The following is a 16,097-nucleotide window of genomic DNA, read 5'->3' on the forward strand; positions in this document are numbered from 1 at the left end:
GTGGTGCATGCCGACATAGCGGCCTTATCATGGTTATTGATGCGCGCGGTGCGTTTCTCATACTTTTAGTCGAGTGTGTGTTTGCCTGCCACGTCCACTTGATGCTCCAGACCCACATACTTGATGGCCCAGCATATAGACGACACACTTGAAAGGACTCCACAGAGGGGTATAATACAGAATCAGAGGTGACCTTTCTAGTGCTTTATGCAAATATTATAATAGCTACTAAGGAAACATCCACTTATTGCTGTATGTACGCATTCAATTAGGAGCTGGCTTGAACCTGAATTGAAACATTAATGTAAAGACCATGAAATCGCTCAATGGAGTTTTCGGTTCTTTAGTGATGTATTGAGATTTTCTACTTGCTTTTTGTTTGCAGGAGGAATTATGGGGAAGGATGTTCTCATTTTAGGGACACGACTACAATGTAGTTAAAAACTTGACTTTTTGAAAACATTTCACGTATACATGACATTGCTGTCAAAATTATCCGTATTTACATACATCTGCAAAAATGAATAAAATGCTGTATTATGCATGTCAGGTCAGTATAGTGGTTACTTTGTAAAGAAACACTACGCTTACATACAACTTCTTCTGGAGCATTAAATACCAGTGGCGGCCGGTGACTTTTTATTTCGAGGGCCCTCAATGCGAAGTTTGTCACAATATGTATGTAGTCCATCATGTGTGTGGTTCCTTTTTTCAAAATATGTGTTTTGCATATCGTATCTTGTCAAAATAAGTGCCTGCTGCAGATGCGTCTAAAGGGTTTATGATAAAAGAGACGCTCTTGTTTTCCAGATACTCGTTTAATCTCATGCGTAATCAGAGTTTACTTTTAAGGGAGTGTCTTGCGTGTATTTTGTGAACGTGAGCGTCTCTTTTATCATAAACGGTTTTGAGGCGTGTGCAGCAGGCACTTATTTTGACAAAACACGTGATGAACATGGCTCACATGCCGCAACAAACACATATTTTGAAAACACAAGCAACACACATGACACTGCGAACACTTCGCACTTTCGCCCCTCGGATGAGCAGTCACGAACCGCCACTGTAAAATACAAACAATGAAGACGCTGAAAGCTTCAAGGTGAACAATGCATTGGAAGCTTGAAGAACAATGAAGTTGTTTTTTACTACCAGTGTCTTTGGAGCATAAAATGACAAAATTGACGGGTTAATAAACTTAGTATATTAACTCTTTCCCTGCCAGATTGTTCTTTTATTTGCCAGCCTGCGGCAGCATTTTTCATGATTTTCACAAAAGTTTAATGCCTTCCACAAAATGTTCTTCTTTAAATATATAAACATACAATATATCAAATGAAAGAACAGACCCTCTGCTTTCAAACAAAAAACCCTCCCATTAGTTCTCTTTTTAACTCTCAAATATGGGAAGGTTTACAAAATTTTGAGCAAAAACCTGACATAATTGCATTTTTGTGAAGGACTTTTGATAGAGATCAGATGCAGAGCGATCCTCAAAACTTACACGGACATACAGCTGTTTGCCCTAGAGCGATACTTCCGGGTTTTATAAGCCACTTTGTGGATAATATTGGAATTGCTGAAAGACCGAAATACTTGACATTGGCAAGGAAACATTTTTTTCTTAATTGAAGTGTTAACTCGTCAATGGCGGGGAAAGAGTTAAGTGCCACAAACACAATCCGGTACACAAACAAGACTTAACAGTTAATATGCATGAGCAGGACTTCACTGTTTTTTACAGATACGTGTTTTTGTAGATTACATAGAAACATTAAAGCTGTTGTTTTCCAAAACGTGCACTTTAAAACCAAATTTTAACAGTTTGCATTTACAGGACCCTAAAACCATTTGTCGTTTGAAAGAATAGCCAAAACGCATTAAAACGTTCATGTTGTTGTCGATTAAAGTTCCTTTAGACAACATCTAACTATGGTTTTCTGTGAATGATATAGTCTGTAAAAATATACTTTTAGGAGTTCAGTAGCATACCGATGATTTCTTCAGAGGTAACAAGCATGGACTAAAAGCAACAAAAACCATGCGTTTTCTAATATAAAGTTTTCCAATCATCAATGGTGTTGCAAATGGATTTATTTGTTTGGAGTGCTTCAGCTATGGGTATTTCTGGATTTTGTAGAAATGAAAGCAAGTCACATGCGGCAGGCACAGAGCTTTTGGTATTACGCATTAAATGGAGAAATATCATACACCCTGGGTTGTCTTCATTATATTTGGTAGATCTTCTTTCTGCTTTATTGCTCCCCTGCATGCGGTGCATATTCGGTTTCTCTTTGTTTAACTCATTCATCTCAGCATCGTGATACACATTTGTCACATCCGTTCTAGCGTAGCTTTATTTTCCAGGCCTTATCCCAAAACTCAGTAAAATTACCAGAGCACTCAAATTAAGCTTGGTAATAAACAATACAGTTCTTGAATAGTTTCTAATGAATATTAGATGATCTTATCGCGGTGGAACAATCAAACCCCGCGAGTGTGGCACTCCACTAATGACAAAGGGAACAGAGGAAGCATTACAGCAGCCTTTTTGCCATTTCCACACACATTTGTCCTCTGTACAATTTGTTTCGTCCCAGAGGAGGGTGAATTGGCGGAGATACATCAGGCTGTGTCAGGCTCAATGAGACACGGCCTTGAGGAGAGCAAGACCTCGCTCCCTGCCAGCTACACCACCTCAGCTCCAGGGGCATCTGCTGGACGTAATGTGTGACATTGCAGTTAAACGCACAAGCCTTTTACTCAAACCTACACTACACTTCTGAACATGGCACACAAAACTGTACCTGCATGGCACAGATAGATGCTAGCAACACACACACTTGGTATGTACGTATCAGCAAGTTAACACATTTATTTGATTCATCCAATTGCATTACATGCATTTGTCAGAGGCTTTCATCCAAAGCTACTTAGAAGAGTATTGAGTATTTTACCTGGAGTTGAACCCATAACCTTTTGCACAGCTCTACCAACTGACAAAAGTTTGGAGTATTCATATCTAAATGTATTGCCTGTATTCCCTATATTTAGCAAAAAATATAACATATGTGTAGAAATAGTGTGCAGATTCCATGCAGGGCAAAAGTTAATACAAGTTACAGTACACTCCATCCCAGCATGCTCTACTCTCGGTCATTTAGTCACACCCAAACTAACAATGGACCCAAGGGTCACTTCACTGCCACTGATACCCATGCACTTTGGCTAGCTCTTATTCTCATGGATGAATGGCTCTGAATGTGTGTGAGGGTCTTGTGATGTAATTACGAAGGCTAACAATAAAAACAACAATGAATCTGTTGGTTGTTTTACAGTCGGAGGGTGATGATGAGTAGGGCGGGCAGGGGGATGGGGGGCATATACATGAACATTCGAGGACGGCATGTGAATACTTACATAAATATCTGCACCATAAAATCCGTCCTGGTAAACAACACTGGAAAAATGCAAACACACACGCACACCCAGACAAACACAAAACAAACAAAAGACATCAATATTAGTGCATGTTCCCATGCAAGCAATACCAACCCCATCGCTCGCCAGGGTTAGTAAAACAGAATAAGTCATATGCACAAACTGAATAAGACAGACTGAAGGTCTCTTCAAGCATTTAAGAAGTATATTTGTATGAGGGCTTTGTACTGGGACACATTGAGCTCATGCATGGCTTGTCATTTGTTTTAAAATGTCCTTTATTATCAACATTAGGAATAATGCAAAATATCACTGTCCAGTTATTCTCAGATGATATATAAAGAGAATCAGTTATTAAATTATCTCTCGTTTATTAATGTAGCACATTATTTTTTTCTTGCAGCACAATATACAAGTTATTTAAACATTTGATTTAACTTGATGGAATATTCAGCACTTCAAATCTAACCAACAACATCATCCTAATAATACTGTATGCATACTGATTAAATGTGGTTGTCTTTTTATTGCATACTGAATGTGTCAATTTACATAAGACACTTGGAGATTTTTAAAGTACCCCACACAGGTTCCTTCAATACTATCTGCTTGCAGTTGCACACATAAAACATTATTTGATTGACAAATCCTTCTGCATTCAGTTGTTTGACAGGATTTTACATTTCTAAAAGAAAAGCTAAAGGCCAATCGACCATGACATACAGTAATGGCACAACAGCTCACTGTCAACACTACTTGCAGGATGCACCTCTCAAGGCACGGCCTACATGCTGCATTGGTTTGTGTGGTGAGCTATAGAGGCATGCATGTTACAGCAGCCTGGTTTGCGGAGGAAGGGGTGGTGGGGGTGTTGTCATAAGAGAGGACTGAAGGTGAACTTGTGTGTGTGTGTGTGTGTGTGTGTGTGTGTGTGTGTGTGTGTGTGTATGTGTGTGTGTGTGTGTGTGTGTATATATGCAGGGTGGGGTCCGTATACTCACCCTCCATAGGCTGGGATGTGTGGGGGAGGCGCGGCTGCCCGAAACGTGTTGTAGACGGTGCGCCCTCTTCCTCGTAAGTGTGCCCCTCTGTACGCGGCTGCCGCCGTGGCTGCTGGGTATGGGAAGCCTGGCACTGTGGGAAAAAACATGCAGGTACCATCAGACACCAGCACCAACATGTATACTCTTAAAAATAAATGAGCAAAGCCATAGAAAAAATGATTTTGGTTCCACAAAGTACCATTCTTCCATATGTTTTTAAAGTGGACATTTCACAAGACTTTTTTAAGATGTACATAAGTGAAGTTTTAGCTCATATAGATCATTTATTATATCAAAACTAAGTTACTGGGTTGATCTTATTCACATTTCTAAGTTGATGAAAGCACTGGGGACCCAATTATAAACATGGAAAAGTCAGATTTTCATGGTATGTCCCCAAAAAAACTGTTTGGAGAAAAACAAGGTTCTGCGGATATTAAAGGTTGTTTATTATACCATACAGCCCGACAAAGAACCATTTAGAAACCATTTTTTTAATGTAGATGTGCGTGCGCAAGTGCATCCATTAATTCATAATCTTATTCAAACATAATACAATTACAGAATAGCAACAGAATTACAAAAGAGGGCTTTCATTTCTCATATGGTAGGGAAATTTATATTAATACAATTTGTTGTTATTCTTATTAAAACCATTTGCAGATGGGTCAGGGGCACCATTAATTGCATCACGGTTTTATCACATTTCTTTTTTTTAATTAACACATTATACTGACAGTAAGAGAAGAATCGTTTTATGGAAAACAGGCTCTTTTTTTGTTCTTTTTGAAATACAGTACAAGTGATGATCTATGATGTCACACTCGTGTGCACGTTAACATATGCCGTCGACGTTAACATATTAGCGTAGGAGAAATGCCTACGAAGAGTTCAGCAGCTTGACCCATCTTGATAAAACACAGTGCGAATATCTGCCAAACAAGCTGTTTAATTCTAAGGGTCATGTAAAACTATATTAAAAGCGGATAAATGTGTAAAAATGTTATAAAATGATCAAATATGAGCCCTTTGATACATCAGTACACTGCCACATTACCTGTAACTTTAACAAGTCTGCCAGCTGAAGAACGGTACCCTACCTCCATATACACCAGCAATTAGCTAAAAACTCTAACAATGAGTAATAACTGAACTATGGGAGGCATACAGACCTCTCACGCCTGGTAAAAACAGTACACTTTGTATTGTTGCTAAATGATCATTAAGTTTAATAGGGCGTCGGAGGTGAAAATGACTATTAGGAGGCTTAATTTGAAATGGCTGTGGGGAAAGGGTTGGGAAAGAAGTGGAGTTGATCTATTCTTTAACATTACAGGTTTATGAAGTGGGATCATATAAATGTCTAAAACAGGCACTGAATCTTTCATCTGGCTAATAAAAAATTAAGATTTCAAGAAGGGGTTTGCGTGATGTAGAAAGAAGAGAAGGATTGTTTCATTTGACTCTTTGTCACCTTGGATATGTCTAGCTTTCAGACAATGGCCCACAGCTGTCATTCTATATAATGAAGTGAAACCCTGTTAAATCAAGACTATGTAGTACCTTTCAAAATATAAAGGAAGACATAACATTTTTATTATATCTATTTTTGCATTTTACAGTTATTATTTAAGTAAATGACCGATTTATCTTTAAATGTTGTAGGTTAATTAAAAAAATAAATAACAAAAATCCGATACAACTCAAAGATTCGTTTTTAATTTGTTTCCAGGTGTACATTAGATTTTTCAGTGTGGACCCTGTTATTTATTTTATTACACGAAGCCCATCCGACAGCCATGTTTGAAATATGCTGCGCACACGTTTGCATATTTGCAGTGGCATCACTTTGATGTGTAGAATGTGTCCCGGGGAAAATAAATATGAGATGTATTTAGCATGAATATTTACAGGATAAACAACTTAGAGGATGCACTTTCATTTAGAACGATGAAGGGTGGAGGGAAAGATGAAAACAGAGAGAGAGAGAAAGAAAGAGAGAGCTACAGTAAGTGCCAGTGAATGAGAAATGGGAGCGTACAGCAAGATCGAGCTCCAGGGGGATGCACAGGAGAGCAAGTCCATTTTATTGCTTTGAGAGCGATTACAGTGAAGCAGATGCTCTGGCCAACGGGAGGCTGCCTCCCCATCAAAGCCATAAAAGTGTACAACTGCTTTGTAGTGCAATAATTTCTCTCATTGGCTTTTGTGTGGGAAGTGTTGAGGGGGGAGATGAGGTGGGCAGAGACCATGTTTCATAAACATTTCAGGAGATTTGGTTGCCCTGCGTATCTCACTCTGCAACCTCTGTGCAGTAAACCATCGGGACTCTTTTACAAATGCGTATGTAAACAAGACCCGCTTTGAGATTAGAAAGATCTCAGAGCTTTCTGGTCATGTTAAACGCTTTGCGTGTTGTGTTAGTTTTATTGTGCAGATTGTGAAACACTGTGCGAAGCGCAAGCGTCACAAATTGCATACGCGACAAAGTAGCTTTGTTATAGAAAAGTCTAGAAAATTCATAAAATATATGAATTCAAAGTTTAAACTAGAAATAAAACTTTTAGGTTTTCCAGACATTTTTTTATGTGGGCCACACTGCATAGAGGTCCTTAAATTCAAATATGATGTAAAAAAAATCCTTGTTGCACTTCAATCAACTTTCTTAACTAGTGAAGAGTTGCTATGAATTATAAAAATAAAGGTGAATTAATTACAGCTATTACAACTTTTATAATTCATAGCAACTCCTCACAAGTCAAGGATGTTGAAATTAATTGTAATTTCAAATGGATTGAACTTAAAAATGTAAGTTCAACAAGGAATTTTAGCTGGTGTGAAGTGAAATCTTTTTATTGACTTATATCCACTCCAGAGATGTCTAAAACCGTAGTCGGGTTTCCATCCAAATGTGAAGCAAATCTTTTCAAAATTAGCAAAAAAAGACAAACAAACAAATGCGAATTAGGATGAATCAAGGTGGTATTGGTAACCTAGTAAACAACAGTAAATAAAACAAGACACACTTAGATAATAGAGATAAGACTGCGTTTAGTTATGATTAGGCAAGTTATAAATTTACTAGCAGTGCAGCTTGTAATTGCCAAACTGATTGCTGTGTGCAGAATTTTTGATGCATGCACCTGCAGGATGTGCATTGTGATGACGTTGAGCCCATATATGGTAAAGACAATTTCAGATGATATAGCTAGACCAGGGGTGTCAAACTCAATTTTATCTCGGGCCACATCAGCATTACAGTTGCTTTCAAAGGGCCAATTGTATTTGTAAAACTATGAATGCATCAGCTGGTTTATTACATTGCATAATTACCTCTGCATTCGATTACTGCTGGTTTGGTTATTAACTAAATTAATACACAGCTTTAAAAGTAGAAGCACAGGACACATAATGACAAAGTGTATTTAGGTGAACAATTATTCTACAGATTATTTTAAAAATAAATGTGGTAACAAAAACAAACGTTTTATATGAGAACTTACTCTCTAATTTCTCTGTTATCATTCATTGTGCAGGTTATAAATTGAGAGAGATTTAAAGCGTTTTATCACCTTCACCACTTTAAATATAGACCATGCATTTATCAGACATAAATACCAGACAGAAAACATTTCCTCGCTGGATAGGATTTGGTCTTCTGACTTTTACCACTTTGTATCTGTCTGATGAAACGCACGTAAGAGAGGGAGAGAGAGAGAGAGAGAGAGAGAGAGAGAGAGAGAGAGAGAGAGAGAGAGAGAGATTTCTCAATCTGGATGCTACAGCTGCGGGAGGTTGCATAAGTAGGTTGCACATGTCGTCAAGCCTTATTTAAGTTAACTGAGCATTGCATTCACAAGTTATAAACATATTACAACTATTCAACAATAAATAATTTGTAATAACAATACAATTTTTTGTAAGCTCTCGTGGGCCACATAAGCAAAATAATTAGTAAATTTTCATGAGTCACATAAAATGAGGGGGCCTTGAGTTTGACACCCCTGAGCTAGACGGTCAGTCACTTTTTTGTGAATTTAAGGACTTTTATAAAAAAATTTGATTTTCCATCACTCGTTTCTTATGCGATACTTCAAAATGTGCATTAAATCGTGGTGATAGAAACCCAGCTAGTTATAGTTAAATCCTTGCAGGCAGAAAATGTCTCATTTATAGCAAATTCACTAGAATTTTACTCAATTTGGATTTCTTTCACCTAGAGGTGAATACTACTTAAAGGTGTAGCGGAGGATTTTCTCAAATTTTAGAAAAGAACTGCCTTCTCCACTTTTTTAAAAAATGCAATTGCGCAACACTCCTGATTGACAACTAGGAGGACCAATAGTCTTGATGATCCACCCGGAAAAAGAAAATCCTCCGCAATACCTTTAAGTATTTTTACTTTCTACATAAAAGTTAATTTTTAAGTATTCAAGTGTTTTTCTTTAAAAAAACATACATTCCAAAGCATATTATCATAATTTTTACTCCACTACATTTCATAATTTCAAGTTTTGGGATCATATTTACTATTTGAGTACATTAAACATCTAGTAATATTTTTACTTTTACTTAAAGGTACTTTTACTTAAAATGGTTTTTCAATCTCTGTCCCCTTTAAGTATAAAGTACTTTCTAACTTTTACTCAAGAAAAGTAAAAGTACACAATTTTTATGTAATTAGGTATTAAATCAATTTATTTGATTTATCAAATTTTTATTCTTTTCCAGATTTCTTCCAGCTATTTTGGGGTTAGGAAGAACCAATAAATCTAATAACCAAATATGTTTCTTTGAACATTAAGCAGTGTTATTGTCCATGTTTGTGTACAACAGGTTCCAGTTACACAGAATTAGATATTATGGTGCAAACAACAAATAAATCTGATGTCCATGTACGTGGACATCCAGGTCTTAGGAGATTAATATTATTTTATATATTACATCTCACCTCTCTATATGAAACTAATCCCATTTAAATAGGAATTTATATTTGTAGCTTTTCACTGCAAGAAGCTTTTAAAAAATAGTGTAGTTACATTCAGCACTAATCTAACCTACTGTAGTATAAACCAGCCCTGGGCAACTGTTAGCTTTGTAATCCAAATGTATTTAATCTCACACTAAGCTCTCTTTTGAAACACGTTTTCTAAAAGACATTAGTGAATGTACATTTTTAATCACCTCTGTACACATGTCAGGGTCATTTCATATTCTTTCTTCCCACAATGCAATCTCAAACCGTCACTGTACAACATAGAAGCAGCCACCAAAGCACTTTCATTCCCCGCCGTCCTTCTGCTAAAAGCCGCTTGTTGTCTTCCACGACACCCTATCTGAACAAATTAATTTCATTTCACTTGTGCCTTTTTGAACATTTTCAAATTCCTTCCCTGTGCTCCATTAATTGAACGTCACTTTCAAACTTATCATTCGGTATTCGGAGGCTCAAAAAGCCCAGAACTGTTTCAAGTGCCGGAGGCGGCCGCGCTCCCTCGTTCCGTCGGGATTCAATGAAAGAGCAGGCAAGGACAGTGATGTCATACTAAAACACTGAAACATTAGCGTTGCGAAACTGTCAGTCAATACAAATGACCCTCTAAATCATTACCACTGAACATATTCCATTTCAGTTCATATGCCTTATTTTGGCTAAGCCGATATAAATCGGTTTCTTCCCATGGCTGAGAATTCAATAATCTTAGGATGTTGGATACAGAGATGTCGCCCTTCCCACTTAAGGAAATGAGTTAATTATTTCTTTGCCAATGAGCGTTCGAAATGAGAAACTGACTTCAATAAATGAACATTAGGCTGTTAGCAGTGGACAATGAGTATGTGGATGCAATCAGAGGAGCATTAACTAGCCTAAACGGGATGAATGCCAATATGGGCACATTTTATGCCATTGTAAAATACCAATTATTGTACACCTGTGAGCAAACATTTTATATTAATACAACAAATGGTTATGTTGCTTAGCAACAACAAACATCTTATTACTAGAATAATGTAATAGCCTAAAGTACTTTTAATTAAAATTATTATTTAAGGCATAGTGTAAAGTAGTAAGCACCCTTTAAATCACTGTAACACACAGCCTCTTGTGCCTTATTGCTTTAATGTAAAATTAATCCAAAGCTTTCACTAGTTCGAAGTAACTGATAAAATAAGCAAATTTGTGTCGTTGACCACATTAGCTTTTTTGAACAGAAGGTCAGATTGCCTTGCTTTCATTCAAGCACACCATGACTTTGAAACATTGAAAATCATGCTGGGATGACATGGATCATCACGTTTTGCATAAACTATGCCCGCTCACGTGCATGCTTTCATTAAAGCAAAAAAGCTAGCATACCAAATACTAATAAATAAATCTATGTACATTTTTCAAAAACGTTTGTCCCGAAAACCCATTATAAAAATGTAAAATAGAAGCGTATTCACATCTACACTCTGACTTTCGATGACTAAAAATAACTGCAGAAACTGCATCTTGTTAACCCTCCCTGTGCATGTGCGAATGCGCTTGCTGAAAGCAAGCAAGCAAAAGAGAAAGAGAGAGGCTATGCATGTGTGTGCAAGGTGAAAAGCCATAGATTTCCTGTGGTCAGAGGTGGTCCGCATTTGCATAATCTCTGGGCGTAAATAGCTGGAAGTCTAATTTTCGAACATCCAACCAATCTCCATCAGACGTAGCGCTTAATCACGCCGGCAGACGAGCGAGGTCTGGCGCTTCGGCCATCCCTCAGCCTTTTTCTGATAGCTTTCATTCCTCCCAGCCAGAAGACTGTTAATGAACATCAAAGCTATCTTAAATCAACAGCCTACCGCAGGTGAGAGGTGGTTCAAGTGGTGACTGCCGAGGCTTGTTCTGAAACCTACCTCACGTCTCGAGTCTGATCAAATAATGAATCAAGCGCGCTCCCTTTCTATCCCGATCTGCCTAATTTGAGTCCTTCAGGATATTTGTGTTCATACGTAAAGTTCGTCTCATGGAGGCAAGCGAAAACTTCAGCGAGCAACAAGGACCAGACGTGGCTTGCTCGACATTCAAATGCTAAGGCATGCTCGACCACTCGTGCGGTCTTTCCAACTGCAAACTAAGTAGCAATGTGCCAATAGCTATTTTCAGATGTTGAGCAAACAAAAGGATTCGAGACGGTTTCCGTTATCGGCCCAGTTCTGCCATATTAACGATGCTTTAATTATAATTAAGACAGAGGTTTTAAGAGAAAAGAAACGACAAGAGTTGGAGAGAACAAAACATTCGCACTTTAATGGGATGTGGGCTGTTTGGACACTTGAAAGGTGAGACGAAAGCAAATCAATAATGAGCCATTTTGTAATTAACAGAATGTGCATTGAATTAGGCAAACGGCTGTCTGGAGAAATTGAAAATATTGATTTTAATTTATTAAATATATTTCAGCCCATTGATGCCCTTGCGTAGACAGACAATTAGATTTCCTCATCACCTCTATATTTTGCCGCCTGTTTTTTCCTTATTATCATAAAATCTCGATATTTTTCTACATAATGGAGGCAGTAATGATGTTGAGAAAAGGTCAGAGGCTGCGATGGCCAAGGTTGAGGGGAAGATCATCGAAGGAAATGAGAGAAAAAGACTCCAGTGTGTCTTTCGACCAATGAGACTCTGTTTCAAAGGCCTGTAAAGCGAAATGAAGCCCTGGGGGTCTGGACGCTCGCTGGATTATGTTTTCAAAGATGCGTTGCCTGTTTGCTGTGGTGACAATGGAATCTAGGAGCTTCTTGGCACTGTGAAACAGCCCCTTGGGGTGATTAGTATAATCGCTTTCTCCCTGCCAGATCTTTCAGCCTATATGCCACTGCCTGTAGATTAAGGTCACCCATTTTACACACCTCATCCACTGAGCCCATAAACGGTAACTTGGGTTTTCTCGTATGTTATTTGCCATCAAATAACATGCTTCAACGTCAACCTTCAACGTCAACCTTTACGATTTCCTGTTTCTCAATCGAGCCCTGTATATAATCCAATCTATGAAAATAAAATAACATGATAGAAAGCTATTGAGCTTTCAAACCGCCTATTTGAAAGGAATATGAAAATATAATATCTGGTAATATAAAGTGCTTTGCATTTTTTAACAAATCCAGCCGCTGTAGTCAGCTGCGTTGTGGATCATGGGATAAGGAAGTGTTTGTATACGGTTAGCACGGGCAACAAAAGCCTGATGACAGCTTGATCAGAATGCGCAGTCATCTCTCCATACTATATAAACAGTGATGTGATGTCTGCTGTATTTTCCTCTTTTTTTGTTTACTTCCAGGACTCTGTTGGAATTTCCCGCACGTTAATTCTGACCAATCGAAAAATCGTTCAAAGACACATGTTGTCAACGAGTGATGTGGATTTTATCACAATGCATGCATTTTGGTTTGTTTTAACTGGTCCAGACCAAGGGGCAACCTTCCGATCTCTGAAGCCAATACAGAAGTGACTTAAGCTGCAATTCATCGACTGGCCGCTAGAGGCTGCCTCCAAAATGAATCAAATACCATAGACCCCCACGTTAAAATGGCCATCTTTAGAGCAGACTGGTACCGAAAGTGTTTTTGGTCTATATAGTTAATTTTGCCCTTTATGACAACAGTGAGGGGGTGAATTTTTTGTAACTAATTCTTTGAATTATATTAAGCCTTAAAGTTCTGCATAATAAAGTGTGTAGGCACTTGAGTGACGTTGGACAATCACTGCTGTCACTAGAGTCGAGCTAGGGGGGCGTGGTTTCAGCAACCAGCCTGGAGTACGTTTCCCAAAAGCATCGTTGCATTGCAACCAACAAAGTTGCTAATTTAGTTAGCAACTATGGTTTTGGGAAACGCACCCCAGCTCAGGTTCATCCCCGACCCGCCTCTTTACCCATTTTAGGATATCTAGCAGATGGAGATGGCAGGCACCGCCTACTATTGGCTTCAAAAATGACCTTCAGAAACCTATAGGTGACGTCACGGACACTACGTCCATCTTTTTTTACAGTCTATGATCCAGACCAAAGCAATTGTGTGGTGTGAAATGGAACCAAAACTGCTAAAAAAGCTACAACGAATAATTTTTTGCCTTTGGTCTGGACCAAATGAAGCGAACTACAGATTTAAAAGTACCCTTAGATGCGAATATTTTATAAAGTTTAGTTATACCAAATATATATATATATATACACACATGTATGTTGTCAGCAGTGTTGGGTGTAACTAGTTACAAAGTAACTAGTTACTGTAATAATATTACTTTTTTCAGTAACTAGTAGTGTAAGGCATTACCCGTCTGAAAATGGTAATATTATTACAGTTTTCCCGAGCTAGTTACTTAAGTTACATTTGCCAGTAGCACCTTCATCACAAGGCACAAAACACAGAGAACAAAAGGGAAGGGGAGGAGGGCGTGAATGGAACAGTGATTGGTCTAAGTTTGGCACGAGGTATCATTTACCATCACCGATTGGTCGACACCCGGCAGCCAGCAGCACAGAGCGGCAGCGGCACACTCAGACAGATCGGGTAAATGGAAGCGTCAACAACGGCAAGCTCTTTTTCAGAGGAAGGTTCCCAGCAACAGAAAGCTAGTTTCGATGGGTGGAGATTCAGTCATATTTTATTAACTTGACGGTGAAGTGCACACTCTTTAATGTTTCTCCAAACGCTGTGCCCCACGTCCAGTAGCGGGTAAGGAAGCCAGCATTTTCTTGGCCGTGGCTTGCCCAAATAAACATTCTTGTCCAGAAAAAAAATGTAACTAGTAATATAACTAGTTACTTTCTCCAGGGAGTAATAAAGTAAAGTAAGGCATTACTATTTTTGAGAGTAATATGTAATACGTAATATATTACTTTTTTAAGTAACTAGCCCCAACACTGGTTGTCAGTCATATTACAGAATTTGAAATGTTGTGAAGTTACTATTAAGCCCACAATACAGATGTTTTTTGTGTGGCGCAAACGTCCATGCACGGTCAATCGCACAGCCTTGCAAAGTATAATTTATTTGCCTCTGACATTCTACGCATGCGCATTGCGACAAAATACAATGCATCTCCAGGGCTACATACTCAATTCTCCTGTATGTTCATGAGTGATCTACGTGTACAAAAATCTGGTAATGCGCATACGTGAAATGCATTACAAGGCACTTTAAATTGATGATCCACTCACCTGCATAGAATTCTGGGCTGTAGACGGCACCCACGACTGGATTCAACTTCCAGCCTAGACACAAAGATAAGAAATGAGAAAGTGATCTTATATTAGCCATCTTGGTGAGCACCAATTCTACGAATCTACATCTTATCCTTCACAAGACAAAGACCTGGGGTTACAGTTAACTAGAACCTTCGGGTCTGGTACGTCTGCTGTCTTACTGATGTCAGTAGAGGACTGACCACAGTGAAGCGGTCCTGTCATCCAGGCTGCATAGGGGCGCTGAGCAGCCTGACATATTCCTCTCAGTTTTTAACTTGTATAAATGGGCTGTCTATTTAAGCTCTTATACAGAAAAGATCTCAGTGATTCCAACTGACATAAATGATTAACTCTGTTTTATTTTTAACTTTTATTTGTGCTTTTCTTAGTGTGGATGTACTGACAATGAGAAGTTTTACCTCTAAAAAATTAACAAAAGCAATAACTACCGCCGTACAAAACTACTTACCGTTTGCATATGGGTTGACGGCCTTTTTATTTGTCATTACCCGTGCTGTGGCATTGTTAACCTGAGCACAAACAGACACACGTGAGAAATAATAATACATAAGCTAAAGCTGTAAATACTGAAAATGTAATTTAACAAATATTGCATGCATTATGATAAATACTTTAAACGTAGTCAAAAAAGATCATAACACACAGTTAAAAAAGACGACATAAAAAGCAAATAAAACATATGCAGTAGTCTCATCAGAAAAAGTTTGTATGCATGCGTTATCAAATGATGATCAAGTGGAAACGTGGAAAACGAAAACAGACAAAATGCAACAAACGAAAGCGTCGAATATGAAAGAGCATGCAGTGGAAAGGGTAACGACTAGGTTACAATGAAAATAAAGAATGAAGGGGCATTGCGCAACAAACACTAAAACCTCAGGGTCGAGGTACGACTGGAAAACAAAGCAACATTTAGCATTCAACACTTCAAGAGCGCTTTGCCTCATCACAAGAATAATAATCAGAACGGAAAACAAGAAAGTAAAGAAAGGAAATCATTCAAGCTCGTAGGACAGCTAACAAAGGATATAAAAGAGGGTGCATTATTTAACATAATCATGGAGTTCAGAATCTGAGTAGGATGTGCACGATTCAGTTCAGTTCAATCAGAGCCTCTCAGGAAGCTAAACGTTCACGCAAGTAACACGCGTACCAAGAGAAAACAGCATCAAGAAACTCAACATCAAGTAAAAAAAAAACAGTCACGAGGTTTCAGCGCGGAGTTCGTGAAATGGCAGATGGCTCTCTCCACTTACCATGTGCCGCCATCGCCCGCGTGTGTATCTATTGTTACCATGGCTACTGAGTTTGGCGAGGGGCCTATCGGCTACCGTTGGAAAAAGGGGGAAAATGAGAAGGCAAAATATGC

The 16,097-nt window shown here is 38.4% G+C and overlaps 1 protein-coding gene across 13 annotated transcripts in view; it reads right to left on the reverse strand.

Annotated features, from left to right (window-relative positions):
* rbfox1 (RNA binding fox-1 homolog 1) overlaps positions 1-16,097 on the reverse strand; it is a 273,311-nt gene that overhangs the window by 16,854 nt on the left and 240,360 nt on the right. For all 13 annotated transcript variants that reach the window (XR_012336356.1, XM_073813933.1, XM_073813926.1 and 10 more), the window contains 4 exons: positions 15,177-15,237; positions 14,681-14,734; positions 4,443-4,575; positions 3,421-3,460 (listed from right to left, as the gene is read on the reverse strand). Coding sequence is in view for 12 of the 13 variants with exons in the window: in XM_073813933.1 (XP_073670034.1) it covers positions 3,421-3,460; positions 4,443-4,575; positions 14,681-14,734; positions 15,177-15,237 (288 nt within the window). In the remaining variant the exon portion in view is untranslated. The remainder of the gene's footprint in view (positions 1-3,420; positions 3,461-4,442; positions 4,576-14,680; positions 14,735-15,176; positions 15,238-16,097) is intronic.

This window comes from Paramisgurnus dabryanus, chromosome 3 (genome assembly GCF_030506205.2).
Source record: "Paramisgurnus dabryanus chromosome 3, PD_genome_1.1, whole genome shotgun sequence".
Lineage (NCBI taxonomy): Eukaryota > Metazoa > Chordata > Actinopteri > Cypriniformes > Cobitidae > Paramisgurnus > Paramisgurnus dabryanus.